This window comes from Lineus longissimus, chromosome 10, assembly GCF_910592395.1.
Source record: "Lineus longissimus chromosome 10, tnLinLong1.2, whole genome shotgun sequence".
NCBI classification, from domain to species: Eukaryota; Metazoa; Nemertea; class Pilidiophora; order Heteronemertea; family Lineidae; genus Lineus; species Lineus longissimus.
Genome location: NC_088317.1, coordinates 11,522,614 through 11,545,542, shown reverse-complemented (window position 1 = coordinate 11,545,542; position 22,929 = coordinate 11,522,614). Strand labels below are relative to the sequence as shown.

At 43.4% G+C, this 22,929-nt stretch overlaps 2 protein-coding genes across 2 annotated transcripts; both read left to right on the top strand.

The window, feature by feature from the left end:
• The first annotated feature begins 16,006 nt into the window (after positions 1–16,006).
• On the top strand, positions 16,007–18,102 carry LOC135494319 (uncharacterized). The gene is made up of 3 exons (XM_064782233.1): positions 16,007–16,160; positions 17,209–17,368; positions 17,481–18,102. Exons 1-3 carry the CDS (start codon positions 16,007–16,009, stop codon positions 18,100–18,102), a joined length of 936 nt encoding a protein of 311 aa, XP_064638303.1.
• Positions 18,103–19,257: 1,155 nt separating this feature from the next.
• On the top strand, positions 19,258–20,577 carry LOC135494318 (calcium-responsive transcription factor-like). Its single transcript, XM_064782232.1, has 4 exons — positions 19,258–19,266; positions 19,666–19,782; positions 20,006–20,161; positions 20,320–20,577. The coding sequence occupies exons 1-4, from the start codon at positions 19,258–19,260 to the stop codon at positions 20,575–20,577; spliced, it is 540 nt and encodes a 179-aa protein (XP_064638302.1).
• The last annotated feature ends 2,352 nt before the right edge of the window (positions 20,578–22,929 follow it).

Sequence of the window (22,929 nt, the reverse complement as noted above, 5' to 3'; positions counted from 1 at the left end):
ATGACAAGAAGAATAAAATTTACAATCGTCAGTAATTACTCTTTTCGACTCATTCCACAAGGCAGAGGAGGTTAGATCCTTAGAAGGAAGATAGACCAAAGAAGTGTCTCGAAGGACGTGACAGTCGCAGTCCGGTGAAAGTAGACAGTTTGCCGGCAAGTGCCACTATTGCAAAGTACCAGGGCACAGAATCGCAAAGTGTTGGAAGAAAATGGCAGAAAAGCAGCAACAACCGGGGAACCAGCAGCCCTACGCATACCAGTATAGCCAACGCCCACCGTATGAGATGTACCAGCAACAGCCGTCACATTTTCAGGACGGGCCGATGTCCCAAGAGACCAGCCACCGTTAGCCCGTTCTGAAAACGTCGAAAATGTAGCCGCAGCAGCTGAGTATCTAGGCGATAAGCCCGTTGAATTACAGCTCAATGAGCGAAATTTTATAAAGGGTACTTTGCCGGACGGCAAGTCCGTTCTCTCTTTGATAGATAGTGGTGCCACTAAAACTTTGATTAGCACAACGTGTATCTCAGCTTCGAAGTATCTTTCTGGCATCAAACCGGAAAGAATTGATCCCATTCGTTTTCGTATTGGAAATGGACAGTTTCTTGAGGCGAACACTGCCATTACCCTTAAAATCTCATTCCAGGGCAACCAATTTAAAATCTACGCCATTATTTATGATAATGTTGTTGGTCCAGAAATGCTTATCGGTACTTCTACTCTCAGTCAATTAGGAGGCCAGTTGGATTTTTCGTCTAATAGGTTTAAGGTTAAACCAAGGAAAATATGGTTTGGCCCAGTGGAACAGGTTTTTATCAAACCTCGGGAAACTAAGTTTGTACAGCTTAGAGGGTCAAAGGTTCCAAGTTTGTTACGCAACTCAGAGATCATCTTGGAGTCTGGGCACCATCTCGCTAAGATTGGCCCTGATCGTATGTGTTTCCGGCTCAGGAAAGGTAAAGTGACTATCCGCGTGACAAACACCACACCGGATACCATTTGTTTGCAAAAACACAGGCCTGTTGCGTCACTTGACACAACTCACTTGGTGATGGCAGCTGAAGGTTTACCACCATCGGCAGGGGGTTGTGCCCCATCGGATCACATGTCCGCCATCCAGCGTGAGAATCTTCAACGATATCCACATCTTACCTCTGATGATGCAATATCACAGCTTACAGAAGAGGAAGTGATTAGGAAGTTGATGGATCTTTCTGATAGTATGTTGACTCCCACGGAGGAGGAAGTTTATAATCTTGTGAAAGAAAACCGCCAGGCTTTCAGCTTATACGGCGAGCTCGGCTCTTGTCCAGATATCGAGGTAGACTTTGATCTTTCAGACCCCAGTCCCTTCTATATCCGCCCCTATCCGGCTTCAGAGGAAAACAAACGCATCATAGATGCGGAGATGTCAAAGTTGGTAAAACTAGGCGTTTTAGCTAAAGGTCACACATCGTATACTTCACCAGTATTTCTCATTGCCAAAAAGGGCACTACTGAGAAACGTCTTGTAGCAGATCTTCGGTACTTGAATTCTAGGATCAAAAAGATCAATCACCCTTTTTCATTGTTGAAAGAGAGTATATCTCGGATAGGAAGGTCTGGTTGTAGGTTCTCAGTGTGTTAGACATCAAAAGTGCTTTCTATTCGCTATCATTGAGTGAAAAGGCACAAAAGTTTGTTGGAATCAATTCCAACCACGGAGGTTCTTCGTATTACTATAGGAAGGTTTCTATGGGTTGTACGGTTTCGCCAAGCAAGTTTCAGGAAGCGCTCTCACAAATCTTGGGTGAGATCCCCGACTCACATGAGTTTCTCATCAATATACACGATGATATAATCTTGTTCTCACAATCCGTAGCAGAGCACAAACTCCGGTGTGTTATCCTTGATTTTCAAATCTTGGGCCTAGCGCACTGTGAATTCAGGCAGTTCATTATGTGCCATTAAACCTCTATGCCAACTATCAAAGTATGTAAATCATGCTATAATTTTGATCCTCAGGTGTCGTGCCTTTCAGTCAAATGATGACATGAGTCATAATTCCTGAGATTAACCCATTCATTTCCTCCTGCTTTAGGGCCTTCAAAATCAGTTATTGTTGAATTCCTATACCATGTGAAACTGAATACTTTTAGCACCAATGGAAATCAATGTGTCACTACTCCATACACACATATTTGTTTTACCCTTCTTGAAAAAGTCCGCAGGTGTCGATATATTGCCAGTGAAGCCCTTTCCCTGCTATAGCGCATGGTTCTTTTTGCTAATTATGTGAAAATGGAAACGTAATTAAGAAAGGGTAAAAGACTGGGCTGTTGTGCAAGGTCTATGGAATGCTCTCAGGCATGTAGGCTGACATAATCTTTATGAACGGTATAGGAAATCACTTTATTAGAAAATTTCTCTAATGTTCCCACATCAAGCAATGCAGAAGTAAACAATAGTCTAGCGACACGAGCCATTCATTACAAGGTGACTCATGTGGGTCACAGTTCTGGCATCTCTTCGACTTATCTGAGATGGCATATTTGTTAACTCATTGTGGTCTGTGAAGGAAACAGGATAGTGTGGCATAGTGACTATCAAACACAGGCCTGCCGTGGCTTGTTGTCTGTGGTTCAAAACGGCTTTGAACATCATTAACTCAAATTCTGTTTGAAGATTTGGGGTACCATGATAAAGGGTATTGTTATGCGGTAGCTATATGTTGTCAAGAATGCTGGAGTCATGGGTGTAGTCTCAAGTTGGGGAGCCGTGCCTATGCAGCCTATCACAAGTTGGTGTGTTTTAGCTTAGGACTGAAAGGATGATAGCCTAGGCCAACATATAGCCCCCCCCCCCCCCCCCCCGTTTCATTCAGTCTTATATCGTGTTTCACCCTTTACCTTTGATCTCGGGATGATGAGGGTATTAGCTAGGACCTTTAAACTAAACTAAACTTTACTTTATAGGTCCATGGTATCAGCATATTGTCTAGAAATATCGCAATTTACATGCTAGGCTTATTTTCAGTAGTTGCGTTCGTGTACATTGTAGATAGGTTGACCTGCCAGGCCTGCCATGTCATGCCTGTAGTATATTTCTGTGTCACATGACTCATTCAAGTTTTGGCGGGAGCGGGAAAGTTTTGTTGAAAGCAAACCATCCAATGCTGTATTCGAAAGCAAACTTGTAGGAATGCCACCCTCAACCACTTTTGACATTGATCAAATTCAGGATTACATTTTTTTTTTAATGTGTCGCACTGATTGCTTTGGGATGTAGGCTACAAAATAACGTTTATAGGCTTAATTCACTGGATATTTCAATCGATTTGTGTACATTTCTCTGACGTTTTGGTACATTAGTAATACAAATTGACGTGTTCAGAATGAACGTGTGTAACTTTGCCAAAGTGGCAATAAGTCGATATTCAAAGGGGGCATCGAGTCTTGAAAATGAACTGAATGAAGAGGAAGGTTCTGACAATTCAGGGTCAGAGAGTGAGGATGGTGGCCTTGATAAAGAAAATCTTGCTGAAGGTAAGAGGAAAAGGAAGAAACGTTTTTCACACACCAATCCTCATGCCACAATATCAGATCGCTACAAACGATATCAGGAATTTGCCAAGGATTCCCCAAAGATGCAAGTTACTCTAATGGAATTTAAAAACCTTCTAAGGACAGTAGATCCAATACTACGAGAGCAAAAGCAAAGGTGTAACAAATCCAATAAGAAGATATTGGCAAATGATAAGCAACAGTTCTTAAAACATTTCTCTATTAGGGAGTAGAACGAATATTCAAGTTACCAACGGAAGGAACATAGCTTAAAGCGTTGTAAAGCATGCGACTGTGACAGGGTCAGTGAACTGCTAATGAAAACTCCAGGCTATCAAAGATGTGCCACACCACTGCAATCTGTATGTCAGAACATTTCACAAAGCATTCAAAATCAGGTACCACTAACCACACCCCGAACAAAACAACATTGTTACAGAGCAGCAAGTGCAATCGTCAAAGAGGGAATGGAACCAGCCTTCAATGAAAAGTATGGGATGCCATTTCTGCAAGCCATATCCAATGCACCAGATCTGGGAATTTCATCAATCAAAAAAAGCTCAAAGAAGGAGAAGGATTTGTATTTGCAGGAAAAGGTTAGGTCCGTTGAAAGGGAATGGAGTAGTGACGGAAATGATGCCAAACGCTTGCTATCGCACGGAGAATCGTTTTCCGCTTATGACAGGCGCAGGAAGAAGCTATATTTCGAGTCACCAGACATGGCAAAAGAACGTATGAAAAAAAGGTTGGAAAATGACACTCAATCACGCAGCAAAACACCAAATTTTGAACTGTATGATTTCGATAAGGAAGCATTTCTCAACAATATGAAGACAATTCCAGCAGGCTCAGTGAATTGGACACAGTTGGGAACGGACACCTATCCTGTTCTCAGTACATCAGGACTCATATCGTCAAAAGCCGGTTATATCCTGAAGGAATTCGCGGAGGAAAATGGTATTGACGTGGACTCCTTCAACGTGGATAGGACTGTGTCTGGACGTGACGTTCCGCAGAGAGTGAGGGTTGGGAAAAGGCGAATCCAGGGAACCAACATAGCTGTTGCCGCTGAAAGACCTGCGCGTACTCTACGACAACAGATTTCGGACATGATCGAAGAAGGGGTCATAGATGTAGGTGAAATGGTTGCACCAAAAACATATGAGAAGTCCATAATTGATCCATCGACTGGTAAAATAGAAAAAGTCAATGTTACCGTGTTTGGAAGAAAGTTTTCACTTCAAAAAATAAGAAAAGAGGAACTGCTTCGCCAAGAGGAGAAAGGTATACTGAGGAAACACCGTGATGGGTTTTACAGAGAAGAGGATATAACTGTCATACGTCAACAGCTGATCAAGTTGGGGGAGAATTCAACTGGTGATGAAGAAGCCGACAGAAAAAAACTTGAAGACGTCCATCGTACTAGACACGTAAAGCTTTGGCATGACCACAGTTGCATTTTAAACAGTACCCATTACATGATGATGTTCACTTGGTTGTACGACAGAGCAAATTACCTCAATGATGAAGAGTACAGTGCTCGTTGACCCACACGACAAGGGGTTCAGCGTGCAGGATTTCGTAGAAGTCCCGAGATTGTACATTTTCGGTCGGTCCGCTGCCAGTGACGCAGACCAACTTGGGTATGTGGAGACAAGAAGGGAGGATCTTCTCCGTATGAGGGAACCAGTGGCTACAAGAGATGGTGTCGCGTACAAGGATTCGCTGAGATTCTTTAGTGGCGATGAGCCGGCAAGAGACTTAGAGGCTGGGCAAAAACACCTGCGAGCTCTATGCGGCCTACCAGCTGAATCATATTCAAATCTCACTATGTCCTACCGTTGTTCATCCAATCAGATGAATCTAAAAGAACGTCAAATGCTGTTTTTGAAGGGCAGTTTGTGGTTGAGGTACAAAGATGGGACAATAAACCCCTTATCAAATCTGCGAAAGGATGAAATCGAAAAAAAGTTGCGGAGTAGGAATATTCCATATGATGAAGGAAGCCGTAAGCCAGAGCTCGAAGACTTACTGAACGAGGAGCTGCAGTGTTTGCAGAGAATGCCTGCAGTTTTAGGATACGACCCAACGGAACCACTGGAAGACATTTGCTGCCAACACTATGAGGTTGCTGAATTTGAAGCCCTACATGACATATCCTATATGTGTAAGCATGTTCTAGAAGAACTGCCCCTCAAGATCAAGGATGACACAGGAGTAGATTTGAGGGGGTTTTGCGACTTGGCCAAGGGGGACAAGCAGCAAGTTGAAGGGTGTGATGCAAGGCTAATAATGATACGTTTAGCTAGACACCTGATCGATTTAGAGAACGAGGGCAGTGAAGTTGACAGAGACTGTACTGTTCTTGTCCGTGCGTTGGTAGAAATTGCAGCCATCGTTTATGGTAGGGAATGTGAAAGAACACCAAAGAGAATACTTCGGTTGTACAACCTGACATTTCTTTTCGGTGAACTTTGTCGAAAGCTTCTGTCAAAACCAAAGAAAATGACCAGACGAAAATTTTTCGGCGGCTACTTCCACCGGATATGTGTCCATGCGCCTGAGTTACTTCGGATTGTCACCACACAGTCCTTGCTAGCAGAGCAGGAAGAAAGAACGTTTGGGGATATAAAACGTGCAGCATCAGCAACGAGTTCTAGACGTCCCGGTGGTATTATTGGGAATGCCTTGATACGGTACCAAATGAAGGAATCATCAAGTTCTTACAGAAAACAAGAGTCAAGAATAGCAGTGGAATACAGGACCTTGCCAAAACTGCCAAATACTGTCATTCCAGCAGATATTGTATTGAAACGCCCTTCACTCCTACAAAGTCACCTTGAACGCATTGCCGATTTCATGATGGACGGCCAAGGGTGTTGGTGGAAGGCAGATGAAAATGGGATTGAGTTCCATGATAGTGCGGATGAGCAAGAACGCTTATCGATAAACGCCACGGTGAAGAACTTCCGATCATCGTCTTTGAAGGATGAGCTAGAGAGGTTGAAGGTTTGCTGGAAAGTCTGTGTTTCAATGGTGAAGGACAGAACGCTTATTTTGCCATTACCCACACTACGGATCTATGACGGAGACAACCTTGGCGATGTTTACAAAACGTCATTCAGCTTGACAGGTTTGTATGATATTTAGCCTTACATTTTCCCATTAAGATTAAATATTTTATCAAATATGAACATGAAGATAATATTCGAATAATTTAACTGCATGGTGTTACATAAACTGCATACTTCTTTCAGGCCATTCAGAAGGAGAAGAAACTGAAGAAGACGAGACAGACTACGAAGACAATGACAAGGGAAATAAGGATGAATCCGAAGATCAGGACCAGATCATCAAGATGACACAGATATCTGAAGATGACATCATTGGTCCACTTGGTAATTAACATAGCGTTCTTCCCTATCTAACCATTTCTTCAGGATTACAGACCATTAGATGAGAAAGTCAATAATTTCTCCTTTATTCCTATTTCTAGCTTACTCCATCGCCCACGAAAATGAAGCTAATGAGCTTGACGAAGCCAGCCATGAATATGATGAGAGCAGCGACGGAGACGAGTCCGTCATAAGGGGGCCAGCATGAACCAGGTGTCTACAAATGACAGCAGTGATCCAAAGGGTAAATATATATATGAACAACGCAAAATACTTTTTGTGCAGGCATAGAGCAACTGTTTTCAATGGCAATTTAGCATTAAACACTGCTGCTTCTATACATTTTTCAGAACTCAGTAAAGATGACACACCAGGAACAGACACAGAAACAGAACCCCTAGCTGCCAATCAGGCAACATCCTGTAATCCCTCACCTATTAGCTGCGCCAAAAAGGGTCCTATTACGTGCAGTATTCAGGATAACCAGGCGAGGACAGGCCGAAGTGAGTCACCTGAACCGATTGGTAAGTGGCTTTTTCATATTCTCCTTCCCTATTATTCGGTGCGGGTTTAGTAACAAAGATACCCCGTGGTCAATATTCGTAGTGTCAAATTTTTCTTCTTCGTCATAGATAAAGGCCGTCATTATTTTCATTTCAGCGACTAGTACCCCGCTTCCTAAACGCCTGAAGCTTTCCAAACCAAGGAACCCCACAGATACAATTCCTGATAAGGACTAAAAGCAAAATAGTGCATCATTGTATTTGGGTGTGGTATCTAAGATTACTTGGGGCATGCATGCATACATCGTTTGAAAGCGCTTTTTTCTTTTTTATCACTTTTTTATTACTTGCAGGAGAAAGAATTTCGGTTGGACCATCCTCAGAGTTCGGCGAAAGACTCATTTACGCTGTTGGAGAATCACCGGAAGGATCCTCATTTCTTACGCTCAGGAAACAATTGAAATCTGCGCCGGGAAGGCAGGACGTGCGTGACAAATACGAAAAGGCTAAGGCATTTATGATGACAAAAACATTACGGAGGCTTTCTGAAGTCAAGGAACAGCTCAAGCGTTTCGAGCTTCAGTACATGGACAGACATTTGGGTGCCATTCCTACGGTTAAAGACTACCAGAAAGACGGAGCAGCCCAAAAAATATATCGGCAGAAGCGCATCTGCGAGTCCCTTCTTCAACACTGGGGTGTGAAGGAATTTTGAACCTCTAATCAGGAAAGAGGGGATAGATGTTGATACATGATATAAGGCACTGTCATGACTGTCTGCAAGAATAGTAGGCCTATGTTAAAACAATTTGTTCGTGACGAAAGTTTGACTTTTGATCTTGTCCGTTGTGGTCATTTTTATAAGGTTAATGTGTTTCCCATGTATTGATGACTTATAATATATGTATTGCAATCATAAAGTAAGCAAACAAGGCTTTATTAAACAGCTAGTTGTGTCATTTTCTATACAGAGTGCCCGGCAGCTGAGAATAGGTGGTAGGCCAGCAGCTATCATGGGACACACTGTATGTCAGAACATACCACGAGCAGTGGAAAGCATCCTCGAAAGCATCCATCGCACCAGCATCTATCTACATAGCGATACAGTATACAGTATACAGTATACAGTATTAGCTATATCACAATGCCCCGGGCCTAACATAAACAGTGCAGCATCAGTGACACTCCACTTGAGTCTAGGTCATAGGCCACTGATAAGTACGCCAACAAAAATTAACGGCACATGCTGGAGTGTCGCGTGTTGATGTTAAAGTACATTGGTTCTTATCTAGCCTGATTCAGGTCGAGAGAAGCTGGAACGCGGATAACACACCGGAGAAGTTCATCTCCGCAAGGTGCTGGCAAAGTTGGCTCAGCATGGGTTACGCATTTGTCCAAGAAAGGTTAAGCTCTTCCGACGCCATGTGGTCTACCTTGGTCATATCATCCGAGTTGATGTTACGTAAGGATTGAGGCAGTGAGTGATAAGTGCACAGCAATTCGCAAGATGAGTGTTCCAACTTCTAGACGTCAAGTACGTAGATTCATAGGTGCAGTCAATTATCTCTCCATGTATCTTCCAAAGTTGCAGGAACATCTAAAACCTCTCCAGGAGCTCACAAAGAAAAGCAGGCTCTTTCAGTGGAAAGATGCACACCAGCTTGCATTTGACAAAGTCAAAGACATGCTCGTGTCCCCAGCTCTCTCACATGCGCCAAACAGACATGGTTGGTTTGTGATTTATTCGGACACATCTAGGATAGGTACGGGTAGTCATCTCATGCAAATTGTAGACGGAAAGGAGAGACTGATTGCTTATCATTCCAAGCGTTTGCCCAAAGCGGCGCAATCTTATTCAGTCAGCGAGGTGAATTGTTTGGTCTCTTCATCAACATTAAAGCGTTTGATCACGTTCTTCGCTCTCACGTTTTTGATGCATTTGTGGATCATTCGTCATTGGTGCAGATTGTTAAGTCCAAGTCGGCGCCAAGTACTCAATGGTTGCAAAAACTTCTTGAACGCTTGTCCTTGTATTCGTTCAAATTAGGTTATCGTAAAGGTAGCGATATGGAATTGAGCGATTTTCTGTCAAGGAGTCCACGTGATGACGATGACGTGTTTGATAAGATTTTACCAGTTGCATTGGTTACGCAGATCGTACCAGCGTTCGATATGGCCGACGAGAGCTTGTTTCCTGCCCAGAGGAGCGAGCACATAGTAACACGTGGGTACGCCAAACGGATGGGGATAACGCCCGCCCCTCTCTTCAAGCCACAGGACAAAACAGCGTCCATCCTCCCGTAGCAGCAAGCCAGACCACGTGCACCGAGCCCAGATCACCCAGTCGCGCCACCAATCCCAGTGGAACCAGCAGCGCCAAAGCCAGTAGCTCAGCCAACCAGCCTTCGCCTCGCAGCAGCAGCCAGCGCTCGCACGCAAGAGACTCCGCCCACTCCAGCAACATTGCCAGAACCACGACTTGTTGATAGGAGAACGATAAGACCAGATACATTGGTACCGCCCACCACGCATCCGACGAGTTCAGATGAAGAGCACCTGACACCATCAGCTGACCAGATACGCCCAGCCGCGCCTTTGATATCCAACATCGACGCACTCGTAGCCAAACACATTCCGAAGCAGTATGAGCTCTATGGCATCTTAGACATAATCAAGAGGAAAGTAATTAGGGATTATAATCTCCCGATCGAGGTTAATGCTCTGCACATGGCTCAACAGGCTTCCCCAGCTTTCAAAAGCGTGTATGATTAAATAGCACACAACATCTTGCCTAGCGATAAGCGTGCTGCACGGTCAATCATGCTCAGGTCGGAACAGTTCATATTGGTGAATGATGTCTTGTTTAGGTTGTTCTTTCATACCAATGATGATCATTTAAACTTCCAGTTAGCTATACCTGAGCAGTACATTGACACAATCATAAGTAGATATATTGACGGTCTGCTTAGTTCACACACGGGTATGGTTAAAACCTATCTGACTCTCCGTCAGAATTTCTATTTCTGCGATAACATGTTTGAGCGTATAGCAAGCTACATCAAAGGTTGTTCACGGTGTCAACAGATCAAGGGTAAAACCGATAACCTGCGTCCATATCATCCGCGCATTCCAGATCGTTTTTGTCCATTCGAGACAATCAATCTAGATTTCAAGTCGTTGCCAAGTTCGGTCACTGGTTATTAGCACATCATGATCGTCAGCTGTGCAGCCACACGCTACATAATATGTACTCTGTTGAAGTCCCTACCGGCTGAGACAATTTGCGAAGCCTTTCTCCAAAAGGTTGTAACCATGTTTGGTGTCCCGTCTGTTGTTGTAACAGATGTGGCGACTTCGCTTACAGGGAAACTGCTTTCTCTTCTTTGCTCATCACTTGGGATCGACCAGCGTTGCGTCAGTGTGGAGAATCATGGCTCAATGATGTTGGAACGTCATATGCGTACAGTAGGAGACATGATCAAGTCTAACTTAGGTCCTTACGGTAATGATTGGGTTCGCTACGTCTCAGTAGCCCAGTTCAGCTACAACTCATTTTCGTCACCCCACCTTGGTGGACATTCCCCACATTACTTGTTGTTTCTTCGCAATCCGCCAGATATCAGTGGCATTAGGTTCAAGGTTGATCTAGGTTTGTCACATTCCTACAAAAAGTACGTTGAGAATCTGAAGGAACTATGCTTGAGTTGCAAAGGAACCAGCAGAACGCACAAAATGAGAAAATAAGTGACAGGTTGGACAGGTGTCCATTGTATGCAGTTGGACAGTCGGTGTATCTCCTTAAACCTAGTCAGTATTCTCGCCAGGCCATTTAAACGGGGCGCTGGCGCCCCGTTTAAATTTGAGCAGTGAAAATGCGCCCCGTCTAAAATTAGCCCGCCCTGTTAAATTTGCAGCCGCCCTCTTTAAATTCCCCTCCGCCATGCTTAAATCCAAGCCAATAGTTACACAAACACAGCCGTAAATATCGCATATAAACATTCCGCCGTCACTCAACGATCATTATCCCACCGCAACCCGACTGCCAGCCATCTCAATTACCCGGTACAACAGTAGGGCCTACTACCATTAATATCCACGTGTTCCGGCAGACGACGGTCGGCCAATAACAATCACCCGTAGCCTTGGCAACAAGGTCAAGGGAGTGGACAAAAGCGCACCTGTATGATCGGCTAGCGGCAGAGCGGGGGCGGTTGTTTTTAATTATGTCAAAAGAGTGCTTGCAGGTGTGCCGCAGGTGGATGATAATAGCTGTCGGCGTAAAATCAGCAGTCTCTTTCAATTGATATACAGGGTACAACGGGATCAAACGAGAAGATATGTGAATTTTATTTTGCTTGGCCGGTGAAAAATCCGGCAAGGCGGCTAAGGATGGCAACTTGGCGGGTGAGTCACTGGAAATTTTCGGGTCTTAGTATCACCGACGGAAAGGAGAAGGTTCCATGGGAACGGTATTGGTGGGCAATCCATGTGTATCCTGAATGTTTAGGTTTGATCAAGCAGATTCTGGTAAAAGGCATTCTAGGGTCATGCAAGGGATCCCCGCGCAACTTCACGAGCAGGCTTTTCGTTTAATCCCTCAACTTCAAGGCACGGCCAATCATAAGTTGAGTTAGTCACACGCCAGTCAAAAGTGTGTTGACATTTATAATTGTTCAAGGTATATTTTAGATACTTTCGTAGTCATTGGTAACCCCTGAAGGTCAGACAAGTTATGTAAAGTTAGGTGATTTATGAAGGTGTTTAGTTCATCATTGATAGTGTGTTCCATATGGGAAACTGCATTCCAGAGTTGCAAATCTGTTTGATTTGGGATTTCACCTCAGTATGATCTCCTTCCAGCACGAGTTGATACTTACCAGTTTATGGTTTATGTTTTGCTAAAACAACACACGCTGTGTTCTGTTGTTTTTCTTTTACTCGATAGTGCTATTTAACTTTGCTTCATTGATGCTTTTCAAGTCATCCTTCGCTTAGGTTGTACTGGTATTTTCTGAATCCAATTCATGGTTATCTTGCTCTAATCGACGGGATCTCATCAGATTCCATGTTTTCGTGGTCTCTTCAACTTTTACCGGTTTTACTTGGAAGTAGCCATTTAGGGAATGTTTCATGTTTGCGGTCTGAATTTTATACTGTTACGCGTGAATGGATTTGATTCTACTTTCCATTTCAGGGTTACATTAGATATTTAGATGATTAGATTACAACATATTAGCATCTTATTTACATAAGATTACCGTAATACTTTTACGAGTGCAAGTGGTTGAAAGAGTAACAGTACGAATGTTGAATCATGCTTCCGTTTGCGTTGAAGTAATTTGCTCAACTACACAAGGAAGAAGCATTTCTCGAAGTAAATGATTACATAAATTCTTTCAAAGTTATGCATTCAACATAAATAAATCAATAGATAAATATATCATTGAAATGTTTAATTGATAGTATAGATTAAAATTTTTGCAAAATTTTCTTAAATCGGGGGGATGTAACATATATATTTGTATAAGGTACCAATGGCAACAGTTTCTTAGTATCATCCTGGTCAACCAATGCCAGGCTCGGTTACATAACCCGCCATGAGTAAACCTGTAGTTCGAGAGATTAGCCTTGGCTCCCATCAAGGAAGGAGCAAAATAAATGATATAAAAGTGACATACGTGTTGTCCGAATTGAGAGGAGCAGAGGAACCTGGAGGGCGCAAGCCCATATATTACAATATGTTGTATTACTTCATGTAAGTTACAAGGGTACACAGGGTAGAAGTACATTCAGTTCAGTAAATCACACTGATAGTTATTAAAACAGTACATGTACCTACTAGGCAAAAATATATTTTTATAGAGGATGCTTCTTTACGTTTCCTGTGACGTCACCCTCCTCGGCTACGTTGCAACGCCACGGGGAGTGTTGGCTTACGTCACGGGGTTCTCGGGTGAGGATTGTTGTCGTTTCCGCACGGATGCGCGCTCCCGTTCCATTTCCGTGTCTTTTTCCGCCTTTTTATGCACAATTTACGCATAATCCTTAAATCATATTGTAGTGTTTTAAAGGAGGACAAAGTGGAAAATGTTATGTAAGTGTTTATAGGCCTTTTTTCACTCACTTGTATAATATTATTCACTCTTTGTTTCCCCCGTCTTGGGAACCCAGTCTGAGCCTTTTCATACATGTCATAACATTTAGTTTGGGTTCAATTTGTGTACTTAGTTTACCGTGTTTGACCATTAAAGAGAAGTTTTGTAAAGCACGCGTTGAAGTACATTGCAAGAAGAGTCCTCACGAGATTATAAGCCACTACAAAGTAAAATAACATTTCTGTTATCATGGAGGATCAGGAAAAGATCAAGAGAGCGATGCTGCAGAAGCTAAAGTTACTACGTACCGGACAAGCGGGATCCCTGACGAAAATCAAGAACAAGGGAAAGGAAGGGATAAAAGACAGACGTTCTAAACGTTTTATTCGGGAGGTACGGGCGAGTATTGAACTGGCTTTGAGTAATTTGTTATCATGGAGGATCAGGAAAAGACCTTCCCCGATGCCGGGTTGATGCAGCCAAGGGACCCTTCTACTACACCGGAGTAGACTACTTCGGAGCAATGCTCGTGAAAGTCAGGCGCAACACATCGATCAAGAGATGGGGATGCCTCTTTACGTGCCTCAGCACTCGCGCCGTACACATAGAATTGGCAGACTCTCTAGAGACTGACGACTTTATCCTCTGCCTAAGAAACTTTATTGGACGACGAGGCCATCCAAAGGAGATATTCAGTGACAACGGCACAAATTTCAAGGGCGCTGATGAAGAATTAAAGCGTTGTCTGAAGAGCCTGGACCAGAAGAAGATACGGGGATTCCTAGCGCCTTCAGGAATCGCGTGGCATTTCAACCCCCCTCTTGCTCCACACTGGGGAGGAGCCTGGGAGAGGCTGGTTGGCTCAGTGAAGAGAGCTTTAACGGCAACCCTCGGCGCATCCAAGGTTGAAGAATCCGTGTTATGCACAGCTCTCATTGAGACGGAAGGAGTACTGAACAGTCGCCCTCTTACACACACAAGTTCGGATCCGGATGATTTCAGCCCTCTTACTCCGAATCACTTCTTGCTTGGAAGAGAAGACAACACCCTCCCGCATGATCACTTTGAAGACAGGGAGATCAACAGCAGACGAGGATGGCGTCAGAGTCAAGTAGTCGCAGACCGGATTCAGAAACGCTGGCTCCAGGAATACTTACCCAATTTGTCCATCCGTCAAAAATGGAGAAGGGAAGAAAAGAATGTCGGTGAAGGGGATCTCGTAATAATGGTAGATGAGCAGTTGCCTCGCAGAAAGTGGGAAATGGCGCGCGTAGTGCAGATCCTGCCAGGCGATGACGGAAGAGTACGTGCGGTCAGGGTGAGGACGGCAACGAGCGAATTCACGCGTCCAGTGCCGAAGGTGGCCGTGCTTGAAGAGAACGTTTCGTCCAACAGACACTAGAACAAATATCCTCCAACGATATTGACATTATAGACTTTAAGACGTTGTTGAAAGGATTTTAACCATTTAAGGTTTCGGACTACGCCTGATGTTAATCATTTCAATGTATATATCTCGTGGATAGTTTTTTGGACTATGGCTCTGCGCCTTTTAGTTATTATCAATATATGTGTATAAATCGTTTGACTCTTGTATAGAGTCCACTGGGGGGGGAGAATGTCAGCGCTTCGCCATGTGGGTTTTTCGCGGGTTTTTTCTTCTTTACGTTTCCTGTGACGTCACCCTCCTCGGCTACGTTGCAACGCTACGGGGAGTGTTGGCTGACGTCACGGGGTTCTCGGGTGAGGATTGTTGTCGTTTCCGCACGGATGCGCGCTCCCGTTCCGTTTCCGTGTCTTTTTCCGCCTTTTTATGCACAATTTACGCATAATCCTTAAATCATATCGTAGTGTTTATAGAGGACAAAGTGGAAAATGTTATGTAAGTTTTTATAGGCCTTTTTTCACTCACTTGTATAATATTATTCACTCTTTGTTTCCCCTGTCTCGGGAACCCAGTCTGAGCCTTTTCATACATGTCATAACATTTAGTTTGGGTTCAATTTGTGTATTTCAGTTTACCGTGTTTGACCATTAAAGAGAAGTTTTGTAAAGCACGCGTTGAAGTACATTGCAAGAAGAGTCCTCACGAGATTATAAGCCACTACATTGCTGATGAGAATTGTATTACTCATTTATGTACAAACCATATTATTAAGGGCTGTTTCCACATGAGCGTCAGCGCTAGCGTTATAACGCCGCGCATTGCGCTGCGTAATGCGCTTTAAAATCCTTCCAATGAATTTCCATAGAGCCCTTTCCACATGAGCGTTGCGCTAACAAAGCGACGCTTTGACCACGCAGCGCGGAACGCCTATATGCTCCTTTGGGCATTCGAGCGTTGTAGCGCAGCGTGATTTACCAAGCGAATTCAGCGGAGTATTGATAAACCTATTGTTATTTCAATGAATTATGTCATGTGATCATCAATGGCTTTGTCATCTTGCCGAAAACTTCCAAACCGTCAACATGGGAAGGAGCGAAGTGGACAGGAAAATTGAAAAATTGATTGTGGAGGTGGAGAAAAATCCTGGTCTATACGACAAGAGTTCAGAACTTTTCAAAGATGCTCTCAAAAAGGATGACATCTGGAGAACGATTTTAGATAGAGTTGGATTTAATAGTAAGTATATAAAACATGATGAAAATCAGTTATTCACATATTTACTACAGATAGGCATATGTCAGAAGAGTTTGTCCGATCTAGTTTGCATGACCAAAGCAATAGGTATCTTGCCAAGGCACAGATCCTACAGCAGACACGAAATAGCGCTTGTATTTTTCTCGTACAGCAAGTGCTTCAACTGGTGGCCTGCCCCCGATCCCGTCTCGATCTCTCATAATCGTGGCGTTCTGGTTGTCTTTTTGTCTGGTTTGCAATGCTGGATCTTGAGGGGGTGGTGGAGCTGGGATCCCTTTCATTTGCAGCATGTTGTGCAGAATGCAGGTGGCCTTGACTACATGATCCACGTTTTTTGTTTGCAAGGGAATCTTCCGATGGTACAGCCTCCATCGTGCGACAAGAATACCAAAACAGTTTTCTGATATTCTTCTAGCCCGCGACAGCCGATAGTTGTCAATTCGTTCATCATGAGCTAGGTGGTTGCCAGGTACCGGACGTATGAGGTGTTCCCCGGACGGGAAGGCGTTATCACCAACGATAACATAGGGAACTTTATCTGTATCAGGGAATCCTGGCAGGGGCCTGTCCTCTGGGATCTGAAGCCTGTTGTCTGCCAATTTTTTCCCCAGTTCACTTTTCTTCAGAATTCCACCGTCGCTGTTGGAACCATACGAGCCAATGTCAACCACCACAAAACAGTATCTATAGTCCACCAATGCGAGAAGCACTACAGAAAATGTCTTCTTATAATTAAAGAACATAGTTCCAGATTTCTTAGGAGCAAATATGACCACGTGTTTCTCATCTAGCGCCCCCAAGCAGTTAGGAAATTGCCAGTTGTCTTGAAATCCTTCCGCGATTTCTGACCATAGTTGATTCGTTGGTGTTGCCAGTCGGTTCCATATGGCTTGGCATGTTTCGACGACTATTTTAGAAACCGTGGCTATGCCAATTCGGTAGCTGAATGCAATGGTGGAATACGAGTCACCGGTTGCCAGGAACCTGAAAAGACAAACGTAGACAAAAATAAACGTTTTTTTTTTTTTAGGTGTCAAGGAAGTGAAACAAAAATGGAAGACAGTACGGGATAACTACAGGAGATATCTAAATGCCACGAAGACAAAGAGCGGACAAGCAGCAAAGGCAGTGACCCAGTACAAGTATGCTGGGCTCCTAGAGTTCCTCAAGCCTTCCTTGGATGATCGTGAGTACGTACAAATAATCGACATCAAACGACCGCCCACGACAAATTTAATATCTTGAATGTATCAGCGTTCTTGTGTTTGCCAAACATTGATGTCATTGAATCTTTTATTACAGAACAACAAGCAACCTTGGTCAAGATACCCAAGAACTAGATGAGGTTGATGACGATGGTATCGCAGCGGAAGAGGATGCCAGATCATCTGATTGTGAGAATGAGGACATCTCTGTCTCTGTGGCATCAGCGAGTAGTGTTTCCCGTTCAAGCACTCCCACGCCCTTTCGCAATCCATCGGCATCGTCAAGTAAGAAGCGGAAGTCAAAGGATGAATTCGACGAAGTAGTTTCCGATTTTTTTTCGGAGAAAAAGAAGCAACTCCAACAAAACCGTAATGTACCTCTTGCACAGCCGAAGGAGGAACTTGATGACATCGATAGATTTATGAAGTCAATGGGCGACATTGTTCGTACGCTGCCAGCACGAGCTGTAGCCGACATCAAGTTCAAGATTCATGGAATTGTCCACGAGGCTCAAATGAGGCATGTGTTTCCTGCTGATGAGGTTCATTTCAATAGGCATCAGAAGAGTGCATCTAACCCTGTACCTGCTTTTCAGAGTGGTCAAAACACTTCCCAACAATTTGGCCAACGTTTCGGAAGCAATCAGCCATCTCCATCTTGCACAGTGAGCAGGCCCATGACCACCAACGAGTCTCAGCAGCAATGGTCATTGCTTTAAAGAAGTCCTGGTCTAAAAAGGTACACTATTTTGTACATGTAAGAAGATTGAAAATAAATTTCTTACCTTAGACATATGGCTAGTCTCTCTTCTGTGCCAATGGCCATTCGCCAAAAGGTATCTTCTTTCTGTATATCATCCTTAATAAGGGCATGAATTTCATGAAATGTTGCGGGCACCATACGGAAGTAAATGAAGAACTTGTCTTCATAGGAAGAGGCTAGAGAAGCAGGTCCAGGACAGATTGCCGCGAAAATTTATAAATAGTTTGGGAAAGTCCCTGATGACGTCATTATGGGGTTGCCTGCTTTGCGGGAAATATCAACCCAATATGGCGACCAATATTATGACAGCTGTCCCTCCGGTTCAACCGGAGTGGCAAGCGTATTGGGACGCAGAAATTGACGATTCATCTATGTATAAGGGTCAGACGAAGTTCAGAACAGAGGCTGATTTATCCCGTATTCATCTCCCCATCCGGAGTTTCGAAACTGCTACGAAAACTACCTTTATCACGTATTGGAAAGATCCCGACTTTGGCAAATTCCTCAAAGGCATGTACATGACGTATATATAATACATTCAAAATACATGTACATTGTCATTGTACATGGTACATCGGTCCTTGTACATCACGATAGCCTCCTACATGAATTGCTATTGCTAGCCCATTGCTAGCCAGGCATATATATTTGGCATATATATTTAAGTCATTATCATTTCGACTGTAGGCGTCTTTGCCTCACATACATGCTTTTATCATCACATCATGATGTTGGTAGGGCCTACATACAGATTTATCGATCATAATATTTATGCACATATAAGCCTAGGCCTATACTATAGCCTACACGTACCCGGCATACAGCCGGGTACGTGTAGGCTATAGGCGTGTAGGCTATACGCCTTACAGACTAGCTGAATCATATGTCAGTCCCATATGTCAGTCTTGCCCAGGGCCAGGGGGGCGGGCAGCGCTGCCACTTCCCACTCTTCTTTTGTAGGGCCTAGCCTAGGCACCCCTAGGCGTAGGGCCTCTTGGTCTATAGCTCAGTAATGCTGCCCACCCGGTACTGCTACCGTCCGTCGATAACTATACTACTAACTATACTGTACATGTAGCTATGAAGGAAGGAATGATATTGCATAAATCCCATGGCATTAGTAAGGTAGTAAGTAAGGGCTGCCTTTCTGTCGCCCTTTTAAAGTAATATTGTATTGTACTGATAATCATACTTTTCTCTCCAGATTTTCATGAAAGAAAGAAACCCCCTTAGATATACTGGGAAGGAGCAACACCATTTGCTGTGGTTGGCGTTAAGAAACTTCGTTTCCACCAAGGAATTGATAGGAGTTTAATGAAGAAGGCGAGGGAAGCAGCCATAGGAATCGGAAGGTATTATTCGCAACATGAGTTACATTTACATTGTAGATTGACACATTTATTGCTCTCTCCCCAGCTCGAAAATAGATCTGTTAAATCTTTACTTAAATGTTATATGTCATTGATGGCAAAGAATTGATAATCATGATAATTAGCATTTTGAGACTCTACTATTTCAGCAATGCAGTGATCACAGTTATCCAAACAAGACAAGGCGACTGGTGCAACCTACCAAAAAAGTTAATTGCCCAGCCCAAATGACATTGCGGCAGATAGTCTACTTCCCTGAATTTAAGGTAACATAACTATCATCGCATTTTATTATTCGCTGTGAGATTAACTTGCTGAAGTTACTGTGTGTAATCGGTTACCTAATATACATGTTTCTTTATTGAAGATGGATTGATGGATATAGGCAGGATTCCTCCTGATACAACTAACAACCATCAAATAATATTACTGAATATAATATTAGATTGCTTGCTTTAAATTTAAAGCAGTTGGCACATATTCTTTCAGATTACTGCTGACACAAGGACATGTTCCAAAAGAGACCAGACATCGAAGTCCCTGCGAAAAAGGCTTGAAGAAGGTAGTGGAACGGTTGAGTTTGATCATTGCATAAAGTACGAATTTCCGTCGCCAGATAACCACCAGAACCATCTGGGTGGTGAGGTAGGTTAAGGCTTATAAACTTGGCACTAAATATATAAACTTGGTGCTGAATATCACGATCATTGTAATAGGCTGAAAAGGGGGATTGAGACAGCATTGATGGTGGCAAGGTATTCTGCAATCACAACAAAAGCTAAAATATTTGTAATTTCTTGCAGGGTGCAGGCATTCGTCAGCCAGTGGACGAGAGAATCATTTGGCAAATTCATTTCCTCGTGAGAGAGGGAGTGTCTAGATGTTCTGAAATGATGCGCCACATTGAGATTTATGTAAAAAACGAACTTTTCCGTGATGATGAAATGCCCAGTATTTTGGATCGGCGATTTTATCCAACTCGCAAAGACATACAAAGTCACATATACCGAGCCAAAATCCAGTGTCGACTGTCCAAATTAGATCAGCATAATTTACATTGAATATTGTACCTGATAAAATGGTGTCCAAAGGAATGCCAACGTGTTAGGCAAATAAATTTCATTTCATTTCATTTCATAAGCAGCTTCATCCTTTTCCAGCGGCTGCAGCAGCTGAAAAGCCAGCAATACTTTCTGGTGCATTACAACCTGGGATCATTCTGAGCTGGAAATCAGGGGTTGCTGTTCGATTTCCTGGCCCTATGTACAGGGAAACAGTTTGGCTTGCTCAGTTTTGTTTTTCATATATGGGATGGCATTTGAGGTTGCTTATTCAAAATTATTTCATTTGAGAGCTTTAGAAGTTTTTAAAGGTGTTTTACGATGTAATAACGGGACTCAAGAGTACAGTAAAGGAAATTCATCATTTTGTGGATAAATAAAGAGTTTGTGTTATGTCACAAATAGCAGTACTTTGTTTTTGTTTTGTATCTTTGCATCTGAAATATTTACTATGAAGAATGGTGATGAAGAAGAACTAGCAAGTCCTTGTCTTCTATTAACCCCCCCCCCCCCCCTTCGAAGAGGTAGGAGCAGCTGGCTTGACATCCTGACAAATCTGGCCATCGATCACTCGATATGTGGCCTCGATATGTTTACTCCCTCAATCAGAAAGATGCGTAAGGAGTAGGCCCTGTTTGCAAGAGGATGCTGGATTGATAGTTGGAGGCATGCGCCAATTACCATGGAATCCTGGAAATCTCCCCTCCCCTATTCCAGAAGGGCCAGCTATGGCAACAGAACCTCTCTTAAAGGGACCCTATTGGCAGCTATGTGGGCAACATATGTGGTCAACATGATTAACAAACATTGGATCAGTGGAGACAGAAAATGCATTACACAATTGCCATATCTCCCCAGCCACCCGGCCCTTTATCCCCCTTTATCTAAATAGAGAGTGTGCCAGGGTGCCATGGAGTCTACTCACTGGTGTTCAAAAACACAAATAAGATCTTGGAGTTAAGTGTGAAAGGGCTTAGACTTGGTTTCCTTAAAAAAATATTTCAATATTTCCTTTATTTCCCTTGATATTAATTCATTTCATTAGCTGTCTTCCACGTAAACAAACCCACGTGCATTGATCTATTTTAATCAACGAGAATTCCCTAGTTACGTCATCAGTGACATCACAGTGTTTCCCAAGCTATTTATAAGTTTCCCGAACTATTTATAAATTTTCGCGGCAATCTGTCCTGGACCTGCTTCTCTAGCCTCTTCCGTCTTCATAGGAGAACAGCTCTCGCACCAAATGGTGATATTCACCATATTGACGGCGAGACTTGTTTATATCGTGCACCCAAAAGTCATGGCGTCTCTTTCTCGATTTTCGACGTTTCACGTACAAATATAGAGCGAGCATTTCGACATCGCTGTCCGAATCGGCCATGTTGACTGTCTGATCACGAGGTACATCGGCTTCGCGGGCGTTGAATGTACAGCGTTCCGCCTGACGCCTGCGCTCATGTGGAAAAGGCATAGCACGGCGTACTACGCAGCGCGTTTTTCGGGTGTATCACGTCGCGCAATGCGCAGCGTTATAACGCTAGCGCTGACGCTCATGTGGAAACAGCCCTTTAGACTTTGAATATATTGTAGTAATTAGTAATTTAGAAATGGGGATTGCATTCCATTACTACTATTGTAAATAATATACTGGTATCGGTAGACTTATGCAAGTTCCTTTGAAAATAAAAGAACACATTTTGCACAAATATTTTCTTTTTTTAATCTTGTCATTCTATTGCTCATAACATGATGAGTTTAGTGACAATACTAAGTCTACACTCGTCACTAGGGCCGGCTGCATTCATGGCATTGGATTGTAAACAAGTGTGCATACCTGAAATGTACCCCTTTTCATCCTAAAAATTTCATGCCAGTCCCAGTCATTCCAGGTCCTAAGTATGATATGACGCCAGAAGGTACCCTGCCTTTCCCTCATCCACATATTTGGCGGCATTCTTGTAGGCTGTTGTCGCAGTAGAAGTCGATCTTGCTGGAAGTGATTAAGCAGCAATGCCAACATCGGCAGGAACATCGCCATAAACTGCTGAATCCTCCTCTGCCGACGTCTCCTGTAGCCTTCTAGACGTAACCTGGATGCCCTGGATGGTGTGGGGACATTCTCCAGTGCCAAGTTCTTCCTCGAAAGTACCATTTTTACAAAAATAAGGCACAAATTTTCCATCTTTCACCGTCTTTTCCTGAACTAATATTGGCGCCGCCATAAGTGACCTATTTTACTAACCTCCAGTTTTGAAGAGTTTAGCCTAACGCGCATAGCGTGGCGCCATCTGTTGCTGTTATTGTTAACTTACCAATCCTGTAGTCGAACTGCACCACCTTCGTTAGTCC

What these genes read in the sequence shown, in the direction of transcription:
- LOC135494319 (XM_064782233.1), top strand. Translation starts at nt 16,007, where the DNA reads ATGGGAAGGAGCGAAGTGGACAGGAAAATTGAAAAATTGATTGTGGAG. An exon ending in AGATAGAGTTGGATTTAATA is followed by an intron (nt 16,161 to 17,208) that starts GTAAGTATATAA and finishes TTTTTTTTTTAG; the next exon opens with GTGTCAAGGAAGTGAAACAA. An exon ending in CCTTCCTTGGATGATCGTGA is followed by an intron (nt 17,369 to 17,480) that starts GTACGTACAAAT and finishes CTTTTATTACAG; the next exon opens with AACAACAAGCAACCTTGGTC.
- LOC135494318 (XM_064782232.1), top strand. An exon ending in TCTACTTCCCTGAATTTAAG is followed by an intron (nt 19,783 to 20,005) that starts GTAACATAACTA and finishes ATATTCTTTCAG; the next exon opens with ATTACTGCTGACACAAGGAC. An exon ending in AGAACCATCTGGGTGGTGAG is followed by an intron (nt 20,162 to 20,319) that starts GTAGGTTAAGGC and finishes AATTTCTTGCAG; the next exon opens with GGTGCAGGCATTCGTCAGCC.